Source organism: Papaver somniferum, chromosome 4 (genome assembly GCF_003573695.1).
Source record: "Papaver somniferum cultivar HN1 chromosome 4, ASM357369v1, whole genome shotgun sequence".
Lineage (NCBI taxonomy): Eukaryota > Viridiplantae > Streptophyta > Magnoliopsida > Ranunculales > Papaveraceae > Papaver > Papaver somniferum.
Genome location: NC_039361.1, coordinates 66,841,521 through 66,856,270, shown reverse-complemented (window position 1 = coordinate 66,856,270; position 14,750 = coordinate 66,841,521). Strand labels below are relative to the sequence as shown.

General features: G+C 36.4%; 1 protein-coding gene across 1 annotated transcript; it reads left to right on the top strand.

Moving 5' to 3' along the window:
* The first annotated feature begins 12,113 nt into the window (after positions 1-12,113).
* Positions 12,114-14,713, top strand: LOC113273957 (NAC domain-containing protein 74-like). The gene is made up of 4 exons (XM_026523516.1): positions 12,114-12,587; positions 12,752-12,853; positions 13,249-13,535; positions 13,643-14,713. Exons 2-4 carry the CDS (start codon positions 12,766-12,768, stop codon positions 14,354-14,356), a joined length of 1,089 nt encoding a protein of 362 aa, XP_026379301.1. The 5' UTR covers positions 12,114-12,587; positions 12,752-12,765; the 3' UTR covers positions 14,357-14,713.
* Positions 14,714-14,750: the final 37 nt, after the last annotated feature.

Below are 14,750 nucleotides of genomic sequence, written 5' to 3'. Positions count from 1 at the left end.
TTGAGTTGCACGTAAGTTTGCAAACCGGTACGTGAACTGTAAAAGTTTTTTCAATTCCGGAACACGGTTATTGCTTATAAGTTTGCAAACCGGTACGCATACTCTGACTCATCCGACTCACGAACGATTCAAGTAATTGTACCTTTTACATTGACCAACTATGTCGATTATGATTCAATTGCAATTAAATTATTTCTATGAAGTTATTTGCATTTGATCAATTCTCTAATTAACACTAGATTCATTTGATCACATGATTGTGACTCAAAATTAATTTCTTAATGAACATGAAAAAGAGTGTTAAGCTTTTAAAGTTCAAATCGACTGGTTTCGACTAACCATGTTGGACATAGTCTTTGTACACGGTTCGGTTACAGTTTACCTAACCAAAGTGTATATCTTGTATATGTGAATAAGATTCAAAGATTTCATCTAATGGTGGATATTGTTTGCGTGGTTCCAAAGCTATCTTAGCTTAAACCTAAAGCAACCTAGGCTTTGAAGTCTATATAAGGGTAACTCTTGGAAACTGGGATCTTTGAATGCTGATAACTCGAGTATCCTTATCTTGATTGTTTGTAGAGCTTGCTCCAACGATCAAGATAGATAGTAATCATCAAAGTTCTCTTTGTCTCAGACTTTGTTGATTCCGCAAATTTTATACTTGTGAGGTAAATAATAATCTAGGCTGCACTTAGGGTTGCATAAGTCTGGATTTTGAGGATAGCCAGACTTTTGTGAAGTTGCTATCGATTTCCGTCACCTGGATTTATCGTTTAATCTGATCATCCGTTTAGATCGTAAATCAGGAAATCAATTATAGGCTTAATCCGTGGGAGGCATATTTGGTTTAAAGTCTTCAATTGAGTTGAAGCAACTCTTAGTTGGTGTTTGATCGTCTAAGGGAATCAATTGCGCAAAGTCCTGCTGGAATTCAAGAGGCGTAAGGAGCGCGACTATACCTGAAGCATTGGGAGACTGAGTCCGGTCTCAACTACATTCGAGACCAAAGTTAATTGGTGGTAGGCTAGTGTCTGTAGCGGCTTAATACAGTTTGGTGTTCAATCTGGACAAGGTCCCGGGGTTTTTCTGCATTTGCGGTTTCCTCGTTAACAAAATTTCTGGTGTCTGTGTTATTTCTTTTTCCGCATTATATTGTTTATATTTATAATTGAAATATCACAGGTTGTGCATTGCTCAATCACAATGGATATGTCCAACTTTGTTTTTTGAACTATTACGAGTTTAATACATGGTTCAGATAGTGATGCCTAAAATGAGAAATGCTTAAACATTAGATTAGCTGAACCTGTTAGAAAATGCTGAAATTCAGAAAAAATAAAATAAAGAATACAACATTAAGATTTTTTGGAATGTTACAAATTTCCAACATACCCTTCTTGTGCATCGAAGTCTTCGATTTTATTTATCTCGGCCTGTGAATTGAAGTCTACATTCTTTGTGATTGTGACGACTTGGCTAGCAGGCAAATTACAGATAGACCTGATAAGAGGGATGAGATTGAAAGAGCTAATTAATCCATAGTCACAAACAACAATTCAGCTCAAAAACATTCACATTGTCAATGCAAAAGATATATTCCTACATCAACTTAACAATTACATGGGTCTTTTCAAGCAGAAATGTTTGTACTGTAATTTATATCTGGTGACGATGAATGTTCGGTGGTAGTTGGAGTGTTAGTGTGCGAATGTTCTTCCCGAGTCCAGCTAAGGCGATAGGAAATTCAGGACAACTCTTGTCAATATGTCGAATGATATATCAGAATACATGATCCTAAATATTAACTGGAGATCAGTTCACGATGGTCTTGGGGTACATGTAGTATCTTACGGGAAGAATTTCAATGAGCATTTTCAAATAGATTATAGTTTGGAACATCATTGTTAAGAGAAAAAGAAAAACCATGAAGCAAGAAATAGACGTTCCCTACATTACAAGTCCTACTGCTATCTAAGAGAAAGTGCGCATCATGTTTTTAACCATTTGCGATGTTCATGTGAAGAAACTATTTTTGAGAGTTGGGGTGTTTGTTTTCAGTCTCTGAGACAAGTTCAGATGCAAATTGCGTTAAGGTGCTTTTGAAAAAAATATTGCATTTTTTATGGGAACTATTTATTCTTTTATAGACAATTTGTCCCATGGCTAGGCATATATAATGGGAAAAAAACGGTTTAGTACCGAAAACACCTCTGAAAGAACGGTTTAGTCCACCTGATCCGACTAGGAACAAATTAGTTCAGAATTAACTTGAAATTGTGTAAAGACTTTCTAGTCCTTCGCATAATCTATGATGCACCGATACTGATACGGGGATACTGATACGGTGACACTGGTACGGGGATTCGTCAATTTTCATAAAATAGGGATACGGTTGGATACGTGTATTTATTAAAAAAATATTTAATATAATAATAATTCATTCTATTAAAAAATCATAAAACAAAAAAATTCTATAGATACTATTGTGAATATTAAAATGAGCAAACATTAAATTTTCATCATTTTGGGTTTCAATCTTACTTATGTTAATTGAATGGATAAAATCACATGTACTCCGTTTTCAATCTAGATTTTTCTAACATCGTTTTTTTTTTTTTTTTGAAGCACCATAAAAATAAATACCAAATCTTTTTCTTCATAGTCAACAAGTTATTAGGTTTAGATATAATTATTCGATATGTTCATGAGTACAAATATCTATATATATTAAGATTTTATGTATAAATTTATAAAATATAGATTTTGTATAAAAAAATAAATGTTAGATTATAGGATGAATCCCCTTATAGAGTATCTGAGGGGTATACCAGAGTATCCCCTACCCTTTTTTAATTAAAAAAAGGTGACATTTTAAACGGAGCATCTGATACGTATCCCCAGGTATCCCCAAGTATCTGATACGGATACGACGCTGATACGGATACGACGCTGATTTTGAAGTATCCGTGCTTCATAGCTCATAACGCACAGTGGGGCGAATGAAAAACTGTATGTGACTGATGCAATGAATGTAGGGGCGCCACGTTCACCACTTCCAGAAAGAAAAATATATTCCTTTTTTACTTAATGAGAGAAAAAAAAACTGTGAAAAAAATAATCAAAAACCTAACCGAGAGTGAAAACACAAAAACAAAACGCTAAAATCTTCATAATCAGATGATTGCAGTACCAGTAACATCATGTTGAGAGGAAAAAAGGTTGCTACAAAAAGAAAAGCAGAAGAAATTGGAGGGATTCAACATCAACTGAAGAAGAAACTTCATCAGTCGCAGCAGAATAAATTCAAAAATCAACAGGACCAAAGACACGTTCAAAATCAGCAGCAAAAGATACAACATCAACTTCAGTCCCAGAAACTTCAAAAACATCACCATCTAAGAAGAAATCAAAGTTGTCAACGACAACAACAACTTCAACATCTGTTAAAGGAACAAAATGTAACAATTCATGTTTAGTCCTGTCTGTTTTAAAGCAATTTTTGTAAGATTTTTTATTGGTGTGTACAGATCTGTACAACCACATGCTGTTGCAGTGATTCATGATCAGTTTTGTCTGTTTTTTAGCAAAAAAAATTTCTTCATATTTGTTGTTCGTGTGTATATGCTAGTAAACCAACATGTTGTTATAGTGATTTATGATCAGTTTTGTCTGTTTTCGAGCAATAGTTTTTCATATTTGTTGTTGGTGTGTGCAGATCTATACACCCACATGTTGTTGCAATGATTCATGATCAGTTTTGTCTATTTTTAATAATTTTTTCTTCAGATTTTTTGTTGGTGTGTATAGGCTAGTACACCAACATGCTGTTGCAGTGATTCATGATCAGTTTTGTCTGTTTTTGAGCAATTGTTTTTCAGATTTGTTGTTGGTGTGTACATACTAGTACACCAATATGTTATTGTACGTAGTGTTTCATGTTCAGTTCTGTCTGTTTTTAGCAATTTTTTTCTTGAGATTTGTTGTTGGTGTGTACATACTAGTACACCAACATGTTGTTACAATGATTCATGTCATGTTATATATGATTCTTAGCATTTTTTGTGAGATTTTTTGTTGGTGTGTACATACTAGTACACCAACATTGTCCTGTTGTGTGAGTTTGTGAGTAGTTTTTATGATATTTGTTGTTGGTTTGTACATCTCTGTACACAAAGGATAGCATGTTTTTGTTTTATCAGATTCATGTCCTATTGTACGTACTCCCAAATTCATGGCCTATTGTTGTGTGATAATAGCAAGACCTGCAAGATTTTAATTAAGTCATTTCATTTGATAATTGCAGTTATTCATGGCATGTTGTGTGTATTTTAAAGATGTTTGTAGGAGTGTACAGGTTTTTACACCATCATGGTGTTATAATGATATATGGTGTGTTGTATGGGAATTAATGTTTATCTTGTTATCTGGTTTGTACACCAGCATATTTGTATGAGTATTATGTGTAATGCTTCTCTTTTCTTATTCCCATTTGTTTATTTTCGTAGATAAAAACAAACCTTATAGATCAAGTTTTCATGCAAACAATTTGTGAACAAGAACTTTGAGGAGGATGGATAAGTAAGAAAGAAGGATAGTAAGAAAGCCTGGTTCACTAACTTTCAGTTAGAGAAGCAAAAGGAGAGCCCTCACTAGCTACAAGACACTTAACATATTGTAGCACCCCAATTGTTATGGCATAAACCCATATTAGTGTCGTAATAACCTATGTAGCAAGAAGTATATTGCTGCACCCACTCTCTATTATTGCAGCAAGAGATTCTAGTTTTTTGTCACTCTTTTCATATTGTTGCTAAAATTGTGTGGCAAAAGTTTCATTTTGCAGCAGTGAATTATAGCTTTTAGATGCACCTGAAAAGTAACGTTACTAAATATTTTCTTTTCACCTATATTGAAGGTGTGATAGTATATATGTAGTGCCTTCTAATAGATGATGTTTGGAAAACTGTCAACAATTTCTTTGATTCCAAACATCTCTTAAAGGAGATGAATCACACCTTCCTATTTCTAATCCCCAAAAATAACAATCCTGCTAGTCCAACCGAGTTTAGAGCCATATCTTTGTGTAACTCAAATTAAAAAATCATCTCCAAGATAATGGTGAATAAAATGAAATCATTATTAAGTAAAATGATTAGTCCTTTTCAGGCAGCTTATGTTCCTGACAGACATATCCATGATAATTTTATTATTGCCCATGAACTTGTCCACATTATGAAAAAGAAAAGGAAAAAAGATAAATGAGGATTCATAGGCATTAAACTTGACATGTTTGAGGCCTTTGACAAAGTGCAATGATGTTTTTTTAAATACATTCTCAAAGCTTTTGGCTTCTCATATCACTGGTGTAATCTAATTCGGTAACGCATTAGTCTCACTAGCATTTCTATCATGTTAAATGGTTCTCCATGCAATTATTACAGACCAACAAGGGGTCTGAAAAAAGGTGATCCCTTATCTCCATACCTGTTCATCATGGTCATGGAGTCTTTCTCTAGGTACCTCATTCATGCTGAAAACAATCATCTCATTCGTGGTTTAAAAGTCACTAAGGATCAGTTATCTAATTTTTGCAGTTGATTGCCTCATCTTTCCTAAAGCTTCTCATGTTGAAGATGCTAATTTATTGAGTTTAATCAAGGATTTTAGTCTAGCTTCAGGTCAAGTGATTAACCTTCAGAAATCAGGTTGTTTCTTTAGTAATAATGTCCACCCTAATCACGTTGTTTCACTTATAAATGACTTACAAGTCAAGAAGATTGCTTTAGATGAGAAGTATCTAGGTATTTCTCTCTTTATATCTAGGTCTAAAACGGATTCGTTAACCATCTAATATGAGCATTTTGATAAAAGAGTAGCCAAATAGAAAGGAAAACATTTTAATCAGGCAGGTAGGTCTATTATGGTACAAAATGTTTTAAAAACTTCACCTATTTACCACATAAACACTTTCACTATTCTTGATGCTATTATTAACAGTATGGAGTCCTCCCAGAGGGACTTCTGGTGGTATTTATTTGAAGGGTTGGCCGAGTATATGCACTCATAAATATCAAGTAGGTCTGGTGTTTAGAAATCTTAAATTTGTCAATCTATCCCTTTCAACTAAAACAACTTGGAATTTCATTCACCACCCCTGATGATCTATGGGTGGTTATCCTGAGATTTAAGTATTTTAAAAATTGTCATCTTCTACATCGTTCTAAGAAAGTTTTTTTCTCTTGGACTTGGAGGAGCATAAGTCAGGTCTGGAGGTCATTTTGCATAACTCCTTATGAGAGGTTAAGAATGGTGAGACTATCCTTTCTTTTAGAGATAACTGAATTCCAAGTTCTAGTGACCCTAAGTTTGTTGCTAATCCCAATCCTAACCTCACTGTTTCATCTTTCATTGATAGAAACACTAAATCTTGGAAATTTGATATGGTTAGAGATTTTTTCACACCTCAGAATGTCAATAATATTTTGAATTCTAGGATTCCTATTTCAAGCTGTGATAAACTTATTTGGCCACATACTAGGAATGGCATATTCTCTGTTAAATCTGCTCACAAGCTTACTTGTGGGAAAAATACTATATCAATAATCTACAAAGTGGTAATCCTCTGTATAAATCCCTATAGAGCTTACCCATCCTGCATAAAGTCCAGATTTTTTCCTGGAAGTGTCATGAGAATATTCTCCCAGCTAAATACATTATTCACAGGTTTGAAAATGCTCATGATTCCTCTTGCAATATGTGTAATTTAGGACTTGTTGAAACCTCTAAGCATATTATACTTCAATGTGCCTTTTCAAAAGCTGTTTGGTCTCTAACTCCATATGCAGATTTGAGCAGGATAATGCCTTGAATATCAGCATCCAGGATTGGATAATCAAGTGGATTTCATATAATAATTTGAAAGACAAGTCGGGAGTTGTTTTTTCAATTTCCTGGAGCATATGGAAAGATATATGCTCTTGTATATTCCAAGGGAAAACCTTAAACCACTATGTCACAGCTAGACAAGCCATTAAGCTAGTTAATGACACGGAGTTGTATCTGAGTAATACAAACTCTAAGAAACCTAGTAATCCCATCTCTATAACAGAAAAAAAATCTCCCAACAGTCACTAACTCTTTACCAAATGACTGTTGTATAATTTTTAGTAATGCTGCTTTTGATAGAAATTCTAATCTTTCGGGAATTAGTCTGGTTATGCATGATACTGCAGGTTCCTTCCTTGGATGCAAACTTAAAGCAGGGTCAGTGAGGAACACATAAGAAGTTGATAGTATTGATCTTCTGGAAGTTGTGTTGTAGGCAAAGGCAAAAGGATTGAAGAAAGTTTGTTTTATCAGTGATGCCAAATCAGTCATTGATTTTCTTAATTACAATAATAACCAACTATTTTGGTATAATAATTCAGTCTTAGAAGACCTTAAAACAATCACTTCTTGTTTTAATTTTGTCAAGTTTGAATTCTTACGTAGGAACCATATTGTTCTTGTTGATCAAGCAGCAAAATTTAGTAGAAGGTCTAGAACCTCAGGAGAATGGATGGGAAATAGCCCTAGATTTCTCAACACTACTACGTAATCTCTATTTTTATCAATAAAATTTCTTTCCTAGCAAAAAAAAATAAATCTAACGACGTGAGATGGTCAAATCGAAGGGAAAAACATGTGGCGGTTTTCTGGTGGCTGGCATAGGGGAACCGGAAATTCCTGGCACGGAGGATCCGGACCGGAGCCCCATTTGGCGTCCCTTGAATGTTTACTCTCCACTACACTAAGCCTAACAAAACTCTCTGACGGTGAACCAACGCCTAAAGTCCACCAGATTCACTTGAAATATTTATCCCTGCCTATAGCAAGATGGAAGCATCCGTTTCCAACGACGAGTGAGATCCCACCACTGACTCTGACTGGTACGATTTCTGTTGAGATTATTAGTCCCACATGGTTGGGTTATTTAAGATCCTGCAGTTTATAATCTATTAGGACCTCTCCACTCATTGCCAATTGGTTTTGAGTTGGATGTCCGCAGACTTTAACATGGCATCACGAGCCAGTTGAAAACTGAAAAAAAAAAAAAAAAATCGTTGAGAATGGGTGGAGATGGAGAATCAAGCAAAGACAAGAATATAGATTATGATACGCAAAAGAAGAATCCAGTATATCACCTAGGATTTGCGAATGGAAGAGGTGGTAGAGGACAAGGAACGGGCAATCAGGTTCGAGCACATAATCTAAATATATCAGAGACAAAGCAGTCAAATGGTCCATATTCCTCAGACGGCTCAGATTTGATGGGAGTAACCGCAACACAACTCAGACAGGTGCTTGAGTTTTTGAATGCAAAGAAAAATACGTCCCAACTTCAAGGTAAGCAAACTAAACCGAATTGGATTATTGACACGGGAGCTACAAATCATGTCACGTGTAAAAGAGATGACATGATTGATGTGAAAGATATTGTGGAGTGTACTGTTGGACTCCCAGATGGAAAATATGCAAAATCTGAGAAAATAGGGACTATTATTCTGCAGGGCGGTTTGAGACTTAATAATGTGCTTTATGTGCCTCAAATAACTTGTAACCTAATTTCAGTCACACAACTTATTGATGAATTAATGTGTACGGTACAATGTACTAACAATTTATGTCTTATACAGGACCGGTTGACGAGGAAGGTGATTGGAATGGGTGAACGACAAGGTGGACTGTATATTTTCTGTGGTGTGCCTCGAGTTGAAGTTATGGCAGTCAGTGGAGAATCATACGAGCTGTGGCATCGACGAATGGGACATCCATCAGAAAAAGTATTGCAAAGGTTGCCGGGTGTGAGTAGATTGAAGAAGCATAATGAAGTTTGTGATATTTGCCCAAGAGCGAAACAACATAGGAGTAGCTTTACTAGTAGTCTAAGTAAATCCAGTTGTATTTTTGAGTTGATTCATATAGATTTATGGGGTCCTTATAGGGCTACATCGTCTTGTGGAGCACAATATTTTTTAACAATAGTAGATGATTTTTCAAGAGGTGTGTGGATTCATTTACTTCCAAATAAAACGGCAGTTGAACGAACGTTTCTTGATTTCATTGCTCTTGTGAAACGAAAATTTGATAAAGATATCAAAGTTGTTAGAAGTGATAATGGTACCGAGTTTAATTCATTACGTGGATATTTTAAGACTAATGGGATAGTTTTTGAAACATCGTGTGTAGGCACTCCGCAACAAAATGGAAGAGTGGAGAGAAAGCATCAACATATATTGAATGTGGCAAGGTCTTTGAGATTTCAAGCCAACTTGCCAATACAGTTTTGGGGAGATTGTGCATTGACAGCTGCGTATTTGATTTAATCGTACTCCTACACCTATTCTGGAAAATAAAACGCCGTATGAAATATTGTTTGGAAAGCAACCTCCGTATAATCAGTTGAAAGTGTTTGGATGCCTGTGTTATGTGCATGATCAAAGTAATAAAGGTGATAAATTTGCAAGTAGAGGAAGGAGGTGTGTTTTTCTTGGATATCCGTTTGGTAAAAAGGCATGGCAAGTATATGACTTGGATGAAAGAAAATTTCTTGTGTCAAGAGACGTCCAGTTTTGTGAGAATAGTTTCCCATATAAGAATGAAACATCTGTGTTGCAGCAGCCAACAGTTTCGACTCGCAACGAGAGTGTTCAGCCTGGTCATGATTTTGAGACCGAGGTGACTGGTGTATCAGCTGAGACTGATCAGCTGAATCCAACGTTTGACTGGAGTGATGATGAAGACGTAACAGCGACAACAGGAGAAAGTGTGGCAGTACCAGGCGTAACTGCGACAGCAGGAGACGCTGTAGGCATACCGGGCGTAACTGTGACACAAGGAGAAGGTGTAGCAGTTCAAGATGTGACTACAACGGAAGAAGAACGTGTAGCAGTTCAAGAGAGATCTGACATTATGAGTCCGGGCAATGATATTGCAGTAGAAGGTGATATGGGTAAAGGAAAGCGTACGAAAATTCCATCGAGTAGGCTTAAGGTATTTGTGACGCACACCACTCGAGAAAACAGTCCATCTCATCTTCATTCATCACAATCATTCTCCTCAGGTACACCGTATCCTTTGACATATTATGTTAGTTGTGATAAATTTTCTAGACCGTATAAGAAATTTCTTGCAGCTATAACTGCGAGTTCTGCACCTCGCAACTTTAAAGAAGCAATGAAACATCCAGGATGGAGGAAAGCCATGGAGGAAGAAATACGAGCACTAGAAGAACAAGATACCTGGGTTTTGCAAGAATTACCGGAGGGCAAGAGAGCACTAGGAAGTAAATGGATATATACAGAAAAGTATGATGAAAATGGGAATTTGGTTCGTTTAAAAGCAAGATTGGTGATCTTTGGAAATCATCAGGTGGAAGGCTTAGATTACAAAGAGACCTTTGCACCTGTAGCAAAAATGACAACAGTGCGCACTTTTCTAGCTGTTGCAGCTGTTAAAAATTGGGAAGTACATCAGATGGATGTGCACAATGCATTTCTACATGGAGATTTGGAGGAAGAGGTGTATATGAAAATACCACCTGGATTTGCGAGAGGTAATCCTAATATGGTATGTAGAATGAAGAAATCATTGTATGGTTTGAAACAGGCTCCACGTTGTTGGTTCGCAAAACTATCAACAGCTTTGAAGAATTGGTTTTCGGCAATCTTATTCAGACTATTCTCTCTTCACTATGATCAAAGGAAAGATGCAGCTTAATGTTTTGGTGTATGTGGATGATTTGATTGTTGCAGGAGATAATATAGTGGAGCTAAATAAATTTAAAACATATTTGGGACAGTGTTTCAAGATGAAAGATTTGGGAAAATTAAAAATTTTCTGGGCTTGGAGATAGCTCGCAGTAAGCAAGGCATTTATGTTTGTCAACGGAAATATGCATTGGACATTATTATGGAGACGGGGTTATTGGGAGCAAAACCAGCAGAGTTTCCAATGGAAACTAATCATCGTCTAGCTTTGGCAACAGGGCCGTTGCTGATTGATGCAGAAAGGTATCGACGACTGATTGGAAGATTGATTTATCTGGCTGTGACTAGACCAGATCTAGCTTATTCTGTGCATATTTTGTCACAGTTTATGCAGCATCCAAGACAAGAACATTGGGAAGCTGCACTTCGGGTAGTTAGATATTTGAAAAAGAATCCTGGGCAAGGAATTTTGTTGCGCTCTGATAGTAGTCTAAGTTTAAAAGGCTGGTGTGATTCAGATTGGGCAAGCTGTCCTTTGACTAGACGATCGTTGACAGGATGGTTTGTGCTTCTTGGAGATTCACCAGTGTCTTGGAAGACCAAAAAGCAGTACACAGTTTCTCGGAGTTCAGCTGAAGCAGAATACAGATCTATGGCTGCAGCTACTTGTGAATTGAAGTGGTTGAAGCAATTACTAGGTGATTTGGGAGTTTGTCATACACAGGGAATGAGTCTTCTTTGTGATAGTCAGTCGGCATTGTATATTGCTCAGAATCCCGTTTTTCACGAAAGAACTAAACATATAGAAGTGGATTGTCATCTCATTAGGGATGCGATAGTACATAAAATTATTTCTCCCTCTTATACGCCTACGGGGTTGCAGTTGGCGGATATCTTCACCAAATCATTAGGACGAGTTCAGTTTCAAGGTCTTTTGTCCAAGATGGGCATTTGTGACCTGCATGCTCCGTCTTGAGGGGGGGTATTAAGGAAAGTGTAATACTTTCCAAGACCGTAGTGGTCAGTCTATGTAAAGTATTGTCCATGTAAGTCAGTAATGTGAGACTGATAAGGTAAGTGATATTTTAGGAAAGTGTGGTCATATACTAGGAAAGGATTGTCCATGTAAGTCATGATTTTGAGACTTATAAGAAAAGTCTCAAATCCGTGTCTTAGGAAAGTTTTGAGTCTCAAGTTATCGTTCATGTATAAATATCTATAGAACTACTATGAATAAAATTAAGAAAGGAATTTACCAAAGTTTTAACAATTTCTCTTCATCTTTGCAAAAGACTCAAGTTGTTTGTTTAGAAATTGGGTTTCTTATCTTTAATTCTTTATACCGGAAAGGTCTTATTCTGTACTCCTATCTCGTTTTTTGTTTCCAATTTTGATGATGCACAAGAGGTGTTTGTTGTTTGTTCAATGTCACTAATGCTTTCTGTCATTTCCATTGTCATGTGTGCACAAGCATCATAAATAGACAATTTTTGTCATCGCCACCAGCCTCGGAACACCAGCCGGAACAGCTAGTCCAAATGTATACATATGCGCGAAAGAAAAGAAGGTTAGCTTGGTGCGTAGACATATATCCACTACCACCGTGGTCACTACCGAGAAACAGTATATCAAGATTTCATCCCAAAGGAACCACTATAAATCGTTACTATATAATCAATCCACCAGAATCATCCGATGACATATCTTATATTTTCTCGCTGAAACTTGCCACCGCTTTTGTTATCACTACTCTCTGTCTGTCAAACCAGCCATTTTTGCAACGACCTTCTCTTTAAATTCTTCGTCACATCGTAAGAAGATTTCTTTTCTGTTAAGGTAATATTGATGTTCTTCATATTCTTCTTCCTCTTAATACAATCATTCAATCTTCACCCTTTTGTTTCTCTTTACTCTAATAATCTTGATCATCTTTCATTTTACAATTTCTACTGTATTTTTCTTGATTTTTTCGATTTTCTCACTGTATGATTATGTTAAAGATAGAAGAAGAAAGATGGGTGGCAAAAAAATTGTCACAAACTCCGAATCATCTGCACCGGTAAAGAACAGCCCAGCCCCAGCTGCTGATAATTTACTCTCAGGTATATACAAGATGATATGATTGCCTTGTAATCTTGTTGTCTTTTGTTTTCTTTTAGATTCTTATTTCTGTCTTTTGTTATAGTACTACTCAATGTAGTATCAATACGGCTGGATCATCAAGACCTAAAGAAAATCACTCAAAATCCTTTCCAATTGGTTTTGTATTTCAACCAACTGATGCAGACCTAATATTTCACTTCCTCATTAAGAAAATCAGAGGCCAACCAATACAATCTTATACTAACATTCAAGAATTTAAAATTCTTGATTTCACTTATGCGGAACTTGCAGGTACATAAATTATTATTTTGTTTATGAGTTTCATCATCTTCTTTATATATATCTTACATGTTATTCACAAGGTGATGTTATTGTTCTTCTTGATAATTGATAGAGAAGTATAAGGAATATGCTGTAGATGGATCAGAATGGTATTTCTTCACTACCAGAGAACGAAGATACCCTAATGGGGTTCAACCTAGACGGAATGCTGGTAATCATGAGGGACATTGGAAACCTCTTGGGGTTTCTGAACCGATTATGGACAAACACGGAAGAATATTTGGGTCTAAAAGGATTTTGGATTACCATATGTTTAATGAGGCTGCATTGACCAAAGCAAGTACTAGGACTGATTTCAAAATGGTAGAGTACGTTGTGGTCGATGCTGAAATTGCAGCAGTAAGTACACGCACCCTCATATACATTGCCAGTCACCCTTGTTATTGTCATTTATTCTTCCGACTCTTTTGTACAAATTTTGATTTGTTATCTTTAATTTGGTGCAGTTTACAGATTTTTGCTTGTGTAAAATATATAAGAATCATAGGAAATCACCAGGAAATTCAGATTCACTCACTGATGGTGATGATACTCATCCTAGTGCAGAAGCTAACATTTCATCAACATTGAGAGCAGATCGTTATAGTGGATCATCTTTGCCACAACATATCAGTAATAATGCTAGTAATCTTGATGGTTCACGGAAGCGTCGCTTGAACTCCTCTCTTCCTCCTCCTAATCATAATTATCACGTGCAAACTTATCAGGAGATGCCATTCGTCAATCCGTTTCCATGGTTTGGAAATAATCTAACTGTAGCAGAGGAAAATGCACTCTTTGAGATGGAACTTAGAGAAGAAAACCAAACGAACACTTACTTTAATGAGCTACCAGATATGGATCAAAACGACCCGGATTTCTGGGATTTTGATGGACAACATCTTCTCACAGATCAGCAATGCTCCCTTATCAGATGTGACCGGATTAATGCACCAGTTGCCGCACATCATCAGCAACAGCCACAAGAACAATGGCATCTGCAGCAGCAGACACAACAACAATGGCGTCCGCAGCAGCAGACACAACGAACAATGGCGTCCGCAGCAGCAGACACAACAACAATGGTGTCAGCAGCAGCAGCCACAGCAGCAATCGCGTCAGCCAGCAACCTCAGAAGCAGAGGCAACAGCACAAGCAGTAGCGCAAATAGCTTGAGATAGTGTGTCATCTCAATGAAGACAGCAGTGCTGCATCCTGGACTGGATGTTATAAGCTTTTAATTGATCAGTACTTTTTTTTCCCTAGAAACCTTTGGATTATAACCAAGCATAGATTCTTAGTTTGATCATAGTCAAACCAAATTTATTTCTTAGATTTAATTTCGCTGAAACTAACAAATGATGAAGGCTTAATCATTTCGAGATTCTTAATGTGTTTGTTGGTATGGAACTCACCACTATGAACCAATAGTGTTAAATTGACTTCCACTCATATGTTTGTGAGCTCTTGTTTTTAGCTTCTTCTCAGTTGTGCCAGAGCTACCCCTCTATCTGTTGTTGTTCAAGTCCATTTATGAGATTGCCATTTGCTAACAATGCATCATTATATTGTATT